Source organism: Psammomys obesus, unplaced genomic scaffold, assembly GCF_907164565.1.
Source record: "Psammomys obesus unplaced genomic scaffold, mPsaObe1.curated_primary_1811, whole genome shotgun sequence".
Taxonomy (NCBI): Eukaryota; Metazoa; Chordata; class Mammalia; order Rodentia; family Muridae; genus Psammomys; species Psammomys obesus.
Genome location: NW_026586173.1, coordinates 11,022,727 through 11,037,408, shown reverse-complemented (window position 1 = coordinate 11,037,408; position 14,682 = coordinate 11,022,727). Strand labels below are relative to the sequence as shown.

The 14,682-nt window shown below is 41.6% G+C and overlaps 1 protein-coding gene across 2 annotated transcripts in view; it reads right to left on the bottom strand.

Moving 5' to 3' along the window:
- Positions 1–2,526: 2,526 nt before the first annotated feature.
- Dpy19l1 (dpy-19 like C-mannosyltransferase 1) overlaps positions 2,527–14,682 on the bottom strand; it is a 98,577-nt gene continuing 86,421 nt past the window's right edge. Inside the window, exons 19-23 of one of the 2 annotated variants that reach the window (XM_055601396.1) lie at positions 13,767–13,941; positions 12,807–12,906; positions 11,603–11,728; positions 5,057–5,242; positions 2,527–3,752 (exon numbers count right to left, since the gene is read on the bottom strand). In XM_055601396.1, coding sequence (XP_055457371.1) covers positions 5,086–5,242; positions 11,603–11,728; positions 12,807–12,906; positions 13,767–13,941 — 558 coding nt within the window. In that variant the 3' untranslated portion in view covers positions 2,527–3,752; positions 5,057–5,085. Of the gene's footprint in view, positions 5,243–11,602; positions 11,729–12,806; positions 12,907–13,766; positions 13,942–14,682 lie in introns of both variants that reach the window. The other variant, XM_055601395.1, reaches the window with a different exon arrangement.

Genomic DNA, 14,682 nt, shown 5'->3' with positions numbered 1-14,682 from the left:
GTAACAACTAAATGAGCTTAATTTTACTAAATTAAATTCTCCCCTAAGTATTAAATTTGCATACTACAAAAGGAAAACATAACTATGTGCCATAAAAATTATAAAATGACATATTGTATTTAAAACAGCAAATAAAATACCAAAACAAAAAACCAGGTACCATTGCCAGTTATTTGAAAGTCATTTAACATTGTGTTCCGGGCATGGCATGGAGGTTCCAGTGCCCACAGATCTACAGAAAAGCCAGGGATGTTAAGCACACAGGATTGTCTTTCTAATTGGAAAGACAGAAACCTGTTGTCATTCTATCCAGAAAGCTGAGAATTGGACATGACTAACTGCCTGGTGATCTGATCTCCGTTATCTGTTGGTCCAGGCCATATCAAGCTTCTACAAACAGGACCAGAGGAGGTGGGTAGTAACTTCAATGACTCTTAGAGCCAGAAGCTCCTCCAAGCTTCCACAGCTACGAACAGATAGTCCAAATGACTCCTATGTTGTCTGTATGACCAAGACCAGGCCAGGCCCTTAGGCTAGTACAGGCACTGTACCTCTGGAGCCCACCTTGGGAAAATAACACTATCTTACATTGAGTTTCAATGTAATTACTCTTCCTTGTGCAACAGGGACTGTATTACACCAGGAAACTTTTTTTCCAAATTATACTGTGCTTAAATATATTAGGGATAAAACATCTTTCCTTAGACCTCCAAAGCCTGTCTGCACCAGGTTTTCATTCTTATCTTTCTGTGTGGCTCTCTTCCCTGTAAGACACCTGCAGAGATACCCTCAGTTGCACATATTAGTTTGTGGCTAAAGATAATTGAGTTAAAATATTGCTTTGAAAGTCAAGACAGTGCCAGTACTATCATCTAAAGTTCTTCACAACAGAAAGAGGGAAAGGAGAGAGGAAAAAAGAGAAGGAAGGAAGAAAGGAAGGAAAGAAGGAAAGGAAGGAAAAGAAGGAAGGAAGGAAGGGAGGGAGGGAGGGAGGGAGGGAGGGAGGGAGGGAGGGACAAAGTTCTTAGCTGCCTTATTTGGAATTCATGGGAGGAAATATGAAAGTTAAATTTCTAAGACTTTCCTCCTTGGTTTATGAAAATACACTTGCCTGATGTAGCACTGTAAAGAACAATTCACAAACACAACAAAGCTCAAAAGTAGCCTTGGGCTTTTTGTGCTGAAAACTGTTTTACAGATTTACACGAAGACCATATAGTTGGGCACAGGAATAGGGGAGGCACCTATACTCCCCCTCCAAGGTTCAGGAACCTAGGAAACAGGATAGGGCACAAAGAATATAAGCTAGAGGGAGGGGTACAATGTGGAACCATCTTCAGGACCTACTAAGGCCGCTGCAATCTTTCACTCTCAGCAGCTGTGATCACTGATAAAACCCACACAAGATTGGGCCCATCAACAGTTTGTTATCAAGTGGGGAGGGAGGGTTCATGGCCCACTTCTTCCTGATTGCATACGGGCCCTTAACAATTGCTAGGGGAAGGGGTTCATGAGGCCCCACCTATCCCTGAAGATCTATAGGCAGTTAACAGGCAGACAGAGGGGTTTATTCAGTCTTTAGTCACTAGTGAACTATCTCTGCTCCTATAATCAATCCCTCACTCATGCATCTATGAACCTGTAGCAACCCTAAATAAATCCGCAGGGACACACACACACGCACACACATGGCATAAAAGTAGAAGACACTTTGGAAATGGGAAGGGGCTCAATGAAAGTAGGAAATGACAAGAGAAGACAATGGAGAGGTGAAAGTGACCCAGAATGTCATAATGAAGACCATCATTTATAACTACTATATGCTAATAAAAATGTAAATCCTGGGGTCCTTGTTTTAGATCAGCCAAGTAAGAAGCTTCTATGGAAGGGCCAATTTCTATACTTTCTGGGTACTTCTGATGACTACCAGATCTAGAATTATCATTATCAGAACATCATTCTCCAAAAATGTCAGAATCATGTTATAAAGTCAGTTCTAAACTGGGTGGTTTAGTCCTATCAGGCAGAGGCAGGCAAACTCTGTGAGTTCAAGGCCAGTCTTGTCTACAGAGTTAGTGCTAGAGCTACACACAAAAAAATCTTGTGTTAACCCTCCCCCCCGCCCAAAAAAAAAGAAATTCATTTCTAAACTGCCTTCCCACCAAGCAGGATAAACAAGAGTGAACAAATACAGTCTATAATTTGAGGAATCCTTTATGCCAACTTGTCCGTGGTGTAATGTATGGGGGGGGAAGCTGTCAGCAACTCTGTAATTATTCCAGTACATATGTCCCTTACTGAAAAGACAAAGTAACATGTATGGCTTTGACCATAAAGCTAAGAAAATTTTGGGCGATTCTAGCACCTATCATCAGCAACAGGCCCTACGGTTATTATCCTTCCTCTTTCTGGGAGAACTACAAAATGATGGCCATCTGACTACAAATGAAAATGTGCATAGGTGTTTACAGTCGGGGTGCAAAGACAAATAGAAGGGGAAAAAAAAAATCCACAAAACACCTGGTATATTTTTCATGTATTTTTTATTTAACATATATAGTACATGTAAACAAGGAGCATAAAATTCATAAAAATACAATACTCCTGTGTGGTATCATTTTATTTCGGACACATCCTTTTATTACTTTAACTGCACACATTTTCTGCCAGGCATTTTAGAGGCTTATCTTTTTATGGAAGTATTACCCAACTTTATTTTTTTAATGTCACAATAATAACTATTTCAGTTGCCTCCTGTCTTTCCTTCCTTTCCTCACACTAAAGAAAAAATATTTGTAAATGCTAAAAATATGCAAAATACTGAGCTTTAATACTGCACTGTCAGCTACACAGAACTCATTACCACTCCATGTCACCATAGAGGTATTAGACTGTAGAGCGCCGGCCGCTCCCAGGCAGGCTGGAGGCCAAGTGTGCCGGGGACCCCAAGGCCTCGGTTCCAAGCTGCCTTGCCTAGAACACAAGCAGAGCTTGCTGGTCGAGGTACATTAGGAAATCCTGTTACAAAAGGTTTCTGCAAAAAAACTACTTTAGGCTACTTTTAATGTTTCCCAGCATGTGAACTGGCTAATAGTATTTTAATGTTTTGTTTCTCTGTACAGAATTTCTAACCATTACAAGCGAACTTATTATGAAGGGAATTGTTAGAGGGTAAGGCTAGAAAATAACTTTTAAAAAGGTGATAAAAACATCCTAATTGCTGTATCCACCTGCCATACTGGGATGCAGAATGGCTGCAGATGAGGCAGGGCATGCATGCCCCCTCCCCCAGGCCCTCTCTCTTTTTCTCAAGGGCCCTCTTTCCATTTCCTTGCATTACTGTACCATCACTCAAACACTCCTAAGCCACCATCTCCAGCTGCTTCCCTATTTTGTGAGTTGGTAAGAGCTTATGAAATGAAACTAAGCATCAGATGAGGAAGCTTGGTCACAGTGTGCAACACTGAGAACAGCAGTCCCTGGCCCTGGGAGGGACAGTCCCCAGGCAGCTCAGGGAGGGAGGCCCTGGCCGGTGAGGCTGGCTCCTCACTGAAGCCACATTCCTCACTTGCATGTGCTGTCTTTGCAGGTGACCAATAGGAGCAAGCTATGCTTCCCCAGCCAACCTCGTCCTTGGGCTCTGGGAAGAAGGCAGAAAGAGAACAGCTCTTCCATGGCTGCCAGGAGTGGGCATCGGAAACCATCCCTGAGGACTCAGGTCTCAAGGACAATCCACACTGAGGTTAATCTGCCTGTGGTTAATAAAGAGAAGACTGTATAATTAAATGTGTAGTCAGCCATGGTCACAGTTTACTTAGAATTTAAAACCTAAAAACCATTTCTTACAACAATGAAGATCCATGGTTTTGAAGAATCTCATTTCACACAATTAACTTCTAAGAAACAAAAGTTGTATAAGAAATTCAACGCATATTTGGAAATTTTTCAAAAAAAAAAAAAAGCAAGGAAAAAATGGGATAAACTGAACATGCTCATTCCTCCTACTGAATTCTTTGTTTTTTTTTTTTTTTTTTTGAGGCAAAATTATAATATGAGGCTTAAGGCTTTGTCTTATTAAAGACAGGCAATTTTGAAAGCAAAATATAAAAACTCTATTCATTTGTAATTTTTCATTTACATTTTGAGAGAAGTTATTTATGATTTATTTTATCTTCATAGTAAAAGAAAAATTACCATACACTACAGTCTACCATAAGCTATGCCTCTCTCTCTCTCTCTCTCATATATATATATGATGGCTCTTGATGCATCATTTTTTGGGGTTGTCCAAAATAGTTTTCCTTAAAACTGTAATTGATCATAAAAATTTTTAAATGGATTAAAGCTATTAAAATATATATTTGATTAATACTAAAAAGAGAAAAATACACAATTACCAATTTTTTAATCAAGAATAAGCACTTGCTAATAAAGACAAGATAGCATTTATGTGAAAAAAAAAGTTTGTGTGGGAAGAGACATAATGGCACATGGCTGGGAACTAAAGGAGCTGGTCCCCTCCCCACCATACCCAGGACTGGGTGGCAGCAGGCGGGAAACACGTGATTCACAGGAGCAGACAGATCAAAAAGAGCACCAGGAGGTGAGGTGGACAGGTGACCCATACGCCACTACACCTGGACTAACTGCTGAGATGGGCTGACAGCATCACGGAAATGTTCACAGACAGGAAGCAAAGGTGCTAACAGGCTGTGTGCTGAAAATAGGCCCTAACTGGTTCAGAAGTGAATATATTTTCACATCATCTTTGTCATGACCCAGGATGTATTTCTACACAGATGGCTTTGTTCACTGTAACACAAATATTTAAATCAAGTACAAGCATATACTCATTTGCATAGCAAATTTTAACAGGTGCACTGAAACAGTAACTAATTGATCTGGTGTAAGTCATTTTTACAATCAGAATGACAAACTGACCAAATAAAATGTTTTCCATTTGAAAACAGTTACTTTAACAGAGTATTTTAAAGGTTTTGCATCTGAGCTGAAATGATACACGACTGAGTGGCAAAGCGGTAAAGCCATTACTGACACGGTCTCTGAGGCGGGTGCACGCAGCAGTCACTCTTTGATAACTTCTAGGACTTTGTAAACGCTGTTCTCGAACACTGTGGTAAAGTGAGGCTTAGAATCCTTCACCAAGATGTTACACAGGGGTGTTTTCCCAGCGTTGGCCGGATCCTCCACATCCCAGATTTCAGGCATACTGCACCCAGGCCTAGAGAAGTAAATGCACATGTTAAAATCAGCGCACATTGTCCAACTGCAGACACACTATCTACTCTTCTCATCTCATCTCAGCTTCCCTATTTACATTAATTTATTATTATTTATTATTATTATTTTTAGTATCATAATAGTTACTTTATTTTTGCAAGCTGCCATTGCTCCTCTTTAGCACCAGGGGAGCATAGCAACAGGGAGTGTAAGGATAAACATACAGAATACATACGCCAGGGACTGGATAAGACAGCTGAGACACTCTGGTAAGCCCTGTCTCAGATGCTAGTTCAGAATGTGCTGTTAAAGTTAGTTACTTCCCTCAGTTGGTTTCCACTTGTGTATAGTGGGAAGATGTCCACAGCAGCGGCCTGCCACTCAAGAGATTATAGACTGGGGGCAGATATCTACAGCATCAGGCTCAGAGTACAAAAGTATTAGCTTTAAAAAATTATGAACTTTACTTAACTCATGGGAAAGCTGTATTCATTACACTCTAAAATAGGTCAATTTAAAAGAAAGTCTTATTGTGATTGTATAGGAGAGACAAAAAAAAAAAAAAAACTGCCAATATGGCCACTCCATGGTATAGTTTAGATTTGTATTGCAGATAAAAGATATAAACAAAGACAAAACAAACAACAACAAAACCTTCCAGAATTCAAAGCAGAGAGTAGAAAGCCAAATTAAGCATGTTTAGAAGGAATCTCTTGTGACTGTATAGAAGCATCACCTGTCAATAAAATGCTGTTGGCCTATAACTGAGGCAGGAAAAAGAAAATGTGAAATCTGTCAGGCAGAAAGGATTCTGAGATAGAGCCAGGCATGGGACAGTTGCCTGGTAAGATGTGAAGAGGACAGATACATGATACCTGAGCTGAGGTAACCAGCCACATGGAGATTGCAGATTAGAATAAATGGGCTCTTTTAGGTTATGAGATAGTCAGAGATGAGGCTAGCTATATGGCTTAAGTATTTGGGTATATATATATTATATAATGTATATATTATAATATATTTTATATTATATATTATATAGATACATTATACTCAATATATATATATATACACATAAACACATCTGTTAGACAGATTTCCCACTTTCTCTTTCTTGCCTCAGTTATAGGCCAACGACATTTTATTGACAGGTGATGCTTCCATACAGTCACAAGAGATTCCTCTACACATGTCCAATTTTTTTCTCTCTCTGCTCTGGATTCTAGATTTGTTGTTGTTGTTTGTTTTTGTTTTTGTCTTTTACCTCCAATAGTGACTATAGTCACTATTCTGGAAGCTTGGGACTGGGAGGAACACTACAACAGACATGACCAAGAGAGAGAGAGAGAGAGAATAGCTAGAGGCATCTGGAAGAGTCCAGAACAGAGAGAAAGAGAAACAGACTGAACATGGGTAGGGTTATCTGCAAGAGAAGTGAGAACAGCAGGAGAGAGAATCATGAGAGAACAGTGGGAACAGCGCTGGGACATAGGGCATAAAGATCTGAGGTGAGAGGGGCAGGGACTTAGTGTGGACTTTGAAATGTATAACCAGTACTTGTGAGAAGGTGCTGAAAGAGCTTGGAGACTCACCATGGGCTTTGATATGCAACCACACATGCATATCAATGGAGCCAAATGTCCCTTCTGATAGAGACAAGAGAGATGACTTCTTACAGCCCTTTAGGCAGATGAGAACTGGTTCATCAGTGTTCTTGTGGAATGCTGGCCTTATCTAACCACCAGAAACCCTCCTGTAGTCCAGTTTAAGCATATTTCTAGCTATATGGTCTGCCTTACACCTAATAGCGGTAAGCTTACTTCTTGGCTAAGTGAACAATTAAATCTCAAATACAATGTACTTTTTTGTTCTTTCCTCCCAAATCAGGGTCTTGTTGTATGGTCTAGGATAGCCTAGGAGTAAAAGTGTGTGCCAGAATGCCCAGCCAATAATATATTTTATAAATAACAATGTAAGTAGCTCAGCATGGTGACACATGTCTTTAATCCCAGCACAGGGAGGCAGAGGGAGGTGAATCTTGGTGAGTGCAAGGCCAGCCTGGTCTACAAGCTCCAGGACAACCAGGACCCTGTCTCAAAAACAAAACTAAAACAGAACCTGGTATTAGATTATCAACTTATATTTGCCTACATAAATCATCTAAATAATTTTAGCATTTTAAACCAAGATCAGATTTATAGACACAGGTGCTGTATTCTCATGCAGTTCTTTTATTTTTACTTGTTTTGGAAGATTTTATGAAAAACAAACGTCTGTGCTGGTGGCACAGGCCTATAATCCCACTGAGGGTAAAGTAGGAACATCTGAAGTTCAAGGCTGGCCTGAGCAAGTTACTGGGATGATATCTCAAAACAAAACAAAACAAAACAAAACAAAATGCAATTAGGTTTGCATATGTGTACTTGAATAGCATGAATGAGGGCCTAATATTCAATTCTCAGTACAAATAAAAAGAAAAATTAAAATTATAGAAAACTGACCATGGCTCTTTTGTCAGTTTCTCTCTCCCCTCCCCGTTTCTCAAGCATGTTCATTGTTGCTCTTTTTTTATGAGAAGAAAATATTCATGAGAAGCCCAAGTTCCATTGCCTCTTATCCTTTGTGACTACCTAGCCCAACACTCACTTTAGCAGTGCCAAAGCCTTGACTATCATTTCTCAGAGGCACTGTTTATAAACATTAGCATCTGTCTATCTTGCTAGAGCTTTGATGTTCGCTCTCACACAAAACAGAGACAGGGGCAGCTCTGAGTTGCTTTCACAAAATTGGGGGCATTATGGAACTTATCAACAGTACAATCTGGTTATTTTCTACATCTTGGTACACAAAAATCCATTTGCCCCTCTTCATAGCTGTCAGATCATTACTGAAGGACTCTTCCCATGGATGTACACTTCGGCTATTTTCCACTTTGCTGCCATAAAGCAACACCACTGCATTTCGATGCCTGTCTCTCTTTTTTAACTTAAATGTTCGTTGTGTCTAAGATACAATTTTTCACTTTGCCTCCATCAGATTAACAGCCAGAGAGCTTACCAGTGATGGCACCAGAGGGTTACCGTGCACTTTCTGAGCAGCCTCATTAACATTTGATGCCACAGAGCTGAAGAACTAGAATGAGGCTGGGCATTTGGTGTCCACCCTTAATGTTCTCATGCATGTCAAGGCTGAACTGTTACTATACTTGGGGTGGTAGAAAACATGACAGCTAAGAATTCAATGCCTAGTCTGGGTGTTCCAGAGTTGAACATGCTAAAGTAAAGTAAAGGGGCGAAGAGCTGGCTTGTGAGCCCTGCCTGCCAATGAGATACCCATCACTGGCACTGTGTAAGTCTTCCCAGGGAGCCAGCCCCATCTTTCAATATCATCGGTGACAATGGACACCGTGGTCCTTATCCATAACCTTCTGGATGCCCAGAGGGTTGAATCAGAAGCTTCAGTTAAGGCCAGTTCAGGACCAGGACAACTGAGCAATACCCACTATGCCCCTCCCCCCCAAAACAAAACAAAACAGAAACAAAACCAAACCAAACCAAACAAACAAAAAAACCCCACCAACGTGGTGTTGGGGGAAGCACCAGTGGGGATTTGAATTATTTCCCTCTCAATATAAGTATTTTAACTTTATACAAACTATGACTAGAATTCAAAGAAATGACTAGTTTCAAAGAAAAGCTTTCTTTGAAAATGTAAAAGGTTATAAAAACTCATCTACAATTACCAATTTAAAAATGGGTATATTTTAGTTGTTGTTCACAGGGTGATATAGTTGAGGAATGATCAAGCCATATCATTATGCCCTTATAAGATCTTTCTCTCTGTCTCTGTCACACACACAAAAACACACAAGTTCTCAGCACTACGCTTTCTTTCTTTTCCTCTCCCAAGTTCCTTTTGCTTCCACTGTTCTGACATATTTTATTTTACAGTATTTGCAGCAAGCTGCAGGTGTCTCTGGCCAACATAACTGATGGAGACTGAAGGCAGACAGAATAACAGAAAATTCCAATACTGGATGAAACACCTGCCAAGAAACTCAGTTCTCCTGGTACACATAAACATAGGATAAAAATGTGTCTACTCCTCCATGTCCATCTACATTCTCCTTTGGCTTCTGTACTGGCTGTTTTGTGACAACTTGACACAAACTGGAGTCATCAGAGAGGAAGAAGCCTCAGTTGAGGAAATGCCTCCATGAGATCCAGCTGTAAAGCATTTTCTCAATTAGTGAACAAGTGTTTGTGGGGGTAGCCCACTGTGGGTGTTGCCATCCCTGGGATGATGGTCCTATGTTCTATGAGAAAGCAGCCTGAGCAAGACATGAGAAGCAAGCCAGTAAGCAGTAACCTTCCAAGGCCTCTGCATCAGTTCCTGCTTCCAAGTTCCTGCCCTGTTTGAGTTCCTGCCCTGACTTCCTTTGATGATGAACAGCAATGTGAATAAACCAACTTGCTTTTTGGTCACAGTGTTTTCATCACAGCAATAGAAACCCTAACTAATTTCCCTCTCAGAATACAAACAAAGCACAGTTAGTGGACCTGACTAAGGTTTCCTGGGGGTATGTCTTCAGTCCTCCTGGATTCCCACAGGAACAGGAATGAGAAGCAGACAGGGCAAAGCCACCTCCTGGCTTCCGCCTCCCACTCCTGCTGAAACCAACACAACCAGGGCAAGTGAGTCCATGTCCAGATGGGGAGATGTGTTCTTCCCTCCTACAATCTGAGTGTCCAAAGTGAGCTGAAGCCTGTTAAACAGTGCTATCTGGCTTAAAGGCAACATGTATTACCTTCTATAAGTAGTTTTCAACCTTCCCAATGCTGTGACCCTTTCAATATAATTTTTCATGTTGTGGTGACTCACAACCAGAAACACATTTTCACTGCTACTTCCTAATTGGAATTTTGCTACTGTTATCAATGGTAATGTAAACATCTCTGTTTTCCAACAGTCTTAGGTGACTCCTGAGAGAGGGTTTTTGACCCCCCCAAAGTGCCTGCAACCTACAGGTAGAGAACCACTTTCTTTCATCTTCCATTTCCTCTATGTCCATAACCACACACATAAAACCAAATTCTCTGCCTATCAGAGGATAGCACCACCAGAGTTGTGTAAAGTGCTTTATCAAGACAAGTCTTGACAGATACAAAGTGTCGGCAATTTGGATGTATTAAGAAATGTCACCCAAGGGCCTAGAAAACTAGGATGAATCTTGGGTCAATGTTCATCAACTGGAGGAAAGGTTATGCCAGTGATGTCCCTGTTCCAAGCCCAAGGAGATGAAATGACCCTAATTTAGCAGAGGGCTGTCAGGACACAGAGCTGTCGCACGTGTTCCCAGCACTGCCTTCTTTTTTCTAAGATTTATTTATTTATTATGTATACAATGTTTTATCTGCATGCACACCTGTACATCAGATGATGGCACAAGATCTCTTTACAGATGGTTGTGAGCCACCATGTGGTTGCTGGGAATTGAACTCAGGACCTGCGGAAAGGCAGGCAGTGCTCTTTTCCTCTGAGCCATCTCTCCAGCCCCAGCACTGCCTTCTTACAAGTCCTTACACTTGGATTCCGTACAATGTGCAGAACAAAGATAACTGGTGAGTACATGCATTCCATTATATCCACATGCTATAAGCATTTCAAGTTTTTCTTTGATACGTATGAATGTTTTGCCTGCAGAGTGTATGTGTGCATCACACATGTGCCTGAGTTGGCCAGAGGAGAGCATCAGATCTCCTGGAACTGGAGTTACAGATAGTTGTGAGCCACCTCATGGGTGCCCGGAAGGGAACCCCAAGTTCTCTGTAGGAGGAGCCAGTTTGCTTAACTGCTAATACATCTCCTTAACACTGGTTGCAAGCATTTAAGACATGTTCTGCACTGTAACATTTTATATAAATGATGATGAAATTCAAGTTACCTGGAACCTACTCATAGGAAGGGCTTTCCATAGCCAGTAACTATCTTAGGTCTCCTAGACAAAGCTATGTAGATGCTATGTTTTCATTCATAAAATTCAGGTGAACAATTTCTTTTAATGGCCCATAATATCACTGAAGTAAACAGGAGACAAGGATAACTGAGCCACAGATTGAGCATTCTCCTGAAGGCTTCGGTTGAGAAAAACTATAGTAAGAGTTCTGACTTAAAACAGCAGTGTTCCTCACAATGCCCTCAACTCTTGGTAAAATGTTCAAGCTCCGGGTTCACCCATACTTCTGGAAATGTTTTATTTTACATATACCATATTACGTACTACAAATAAAACTCTTATCATGAGTCTAAACTAACTTTTTACTCTTATGATTATATAATATCAACTGTATGAAATACTCACTTGGATCTTCGTATACACCATGACTCTTCTAGAATGTAATAATTCACTTTCAATTTCATCAACTCCTTCTTCACTTCTTCAGCTGCTTTTCGGCTATACATCGAATATACTATTTTTGTTCTGGCTCTTCAAAAAAAAGATAAGTAGGCAAAAAAAAAATTCAGGATTAAAAAAAAGATACAATCAGTGTTACACGGAAGCATGCACGGGATGAAACTATGCACGCTCCAGAGGAGAGAGGAGGTGGGAGGGAACACCTCTGAGCAGTTTGCACAGGGCTAAGGTGGGATGACAACCAGAAGGTGAACCAGGGCTCAGGGCAAAGGCTCTTGGCTCCAATGAAAATGCAAATTTCCAACCTGAGTCTTCCCTTTGCTCCCTGGCTTGTGTTCCTAATTGTCCAGCAACCCTGTGCTGAAAGAGGTGAGAGCAAGCACACCAGCTCCGTTGCAAGAGGCACCTGCTCAGCCCACACAACTCTCCGCTTGACTTCTTGATTTAGGAAAATCTTACTTTACAGAATTGCTTTGGAAATTAGTTCACTGAAATTGATTTTTTTTAATGAAAAAGCATTTTATTTATAAAATGTATACACCCTGTTGTTATGCCAATCAGTATACTAATAGTATTCATCTGATCATTTGGGAAATGAATAGCTTTATCTGCTCTAGGAAGTGCATCTATATTAAATCTATCATCTCTAAGAGATGTATTCTAAGAGAATACAAGGTATCATTTATGGAAAAAATAAGTAAGTCTTACACAACCACACAAAATATCTAAGCTCATTACAGCAAACAATACTGCAAAAGCAGAGCAGAAATCCCACTGAATGAATCTCTTCCAACTGACTCTTAAGATTTGAAGAAAAAAGCTGATCAGGAAACAGCTTTACTAAAAACCTTAAACTGCTGAGTGTTGGATAGTTGTGGACGATGACACTGAGGAAGCCTGGATACCTTGGAAAACTGACAGGATTTCTTTTTGTCTGCCCAACAGGAAACAGTACCAAACAACTCTCCTGCACCATGGAGCCTCAACGGTCTTGTTTCTAGACCAGCGGCCTAGTTTCAGCATCTCCTTCTCCATAAACAACTCTGAAATAATCCTGCTGATCCTCACCCACTGCTTTTCTGCTGTGTTCCTCACTCAAAGTCTGTCTGTGTGAACACCTGTCCTTCCTATGATGCCCCCGTGCACTCACCTCAGGCCTGCATCTTCATAATGTGGGTGGTTCACCACAGGCCGCAGAGCTGAGAGCTTCACACTTGCCATGGTGGGCATGGCGCCTGCAAACACTGCATCTGGAAGCAATAACATGGTCTCAGGACATGCTGGACAAGCACCACCAGGGGCTTCCATCAGAGCGGCACAGTTCCTTCACAAGTAACATTGGTGGCTGAAGGCCAGGAAGACTACAAGCTAAAGAGTCAAGGGCAGCAGCAACAGAATGAAGCCAGATGGCTGGCTAAGGGAAGGTCTGCAGCCAGGCTTGGGGAGTCATCAGTGCTGAAGAATGCTTATCAACCCCCCCCCCCATTTTTGTTCCTTTCCTTTTCTAATCCCTTGGAGAGCAGTATCCAAGTGACAAAGTTTCACAGCAACAACCATTTCATCCTGGGACAGCAAGTTTCCACAGGGACATGTGGAATAAAGGGCACGATTCAAGTAAGAGGAAATGGGACTGGAATTTCATTAAGGGAGGAAACATGACACAATCATGTTAAATGTAGCATTTACAACATGGGAAAACTTTTATAAATTTAAATTTATATGGAAATAGCTAAGCTGGAGAATGGCTCAGCGGTTAAGAGCACTGTCTGCTCTTCCAGAGGTTTCTGAGTTCAATTCCCAGCAACTACATGGTGGCTCACAACCATCCACACTAGGATCTGATGCCCTCGTATGGCCTGCAGGTGTACATGCAGACGGAGCACCCATATATGTAAAACAAATGAAAAAAAAAAACTTTAAAAAAACTAAACAAAAAACTCCAGCACAATAATAAATCGCTAAGGTGTGTACAGCATTCCCTCCTTAAGCCATGGAGCCAGTGGGGGGAGCGCCTTTTAAAAACTTCAGGTAGGATTCTGCGGTAATATATAAAACTGTGGTGGAAAAGACTGCCAACTAGATAACAGCAGGGCTTCCTCGTCACTTTTACCTGGTTTCGTGCTGTACCGGATCCACTCGATGAGCTCTTCTTGGGGTAAGTTGCTGAACTCCCCCACAATGTTCCACTGGGTTTGGAGGTTTGCCGAACCTTGAATAGACATTGCTGCTAATACAGCAAAAACAACAGCACCAGGATGCACTTTGCCAAAGAGCCATCCAAACAGCTGAAATCCAAGTAAAAACCCTAGTGACTGTCAGTACAGAGCAGTGTGTACCAGTAAGAAAACCATCCTGAGGAAGAGCCCAATCTTGGCTGCACTGCCATGTATGGACTGTTTAAACTTTAATTGTATATTTATAACTGTGGGAGCTGTTAGAGTTTACAACACAACCATGGAGTCAGTTCTCTCCTTCCACCTTGTGTGAAGTCCAGGAATGGACACTGGTCACTGTGGTTGGCATCAGCCACCTTTACCCACCGAGCCATCTTGCTGGCCCAACAAACAATCCTTCAGCAACCATCTTCAGTATCAAATCTACTCTACCCAAAAGGGGCACTGCTCCGGAAGCATGGTGAGAAGAGCGGGGTCACATGCTTGATGTACAGACTCAGCCCAAAAGAGAAATGAGAGCTCCAGTTATAAGACTGAGGCTTCAGAAGAGGCTAGGGATGCTGCTCACCAGGGGAGCACTCGCCTGTGAGCTTGGCTTTGCTCCAGCACCACAGCAGCAACAAACTTGGCCCAGAGCAGTCCTTCTGAGTTTGGAACATGGTGCAGAGGCTGATGCCTGGCCCATCAGTGGGATGTGAGTCAAGACAGAGGACTTCCCACCAGCTCTCTTTCCTTTCCCAACCCAGCCTAAAGGTCAAGAATGAGCGTTGTTCATACCCTGTGAGAGGAGTCCTGTTCCACACACAGCAGCCCACCCTTCATTACAGAGCGTCCCACTGTCCTTTCCTTGGG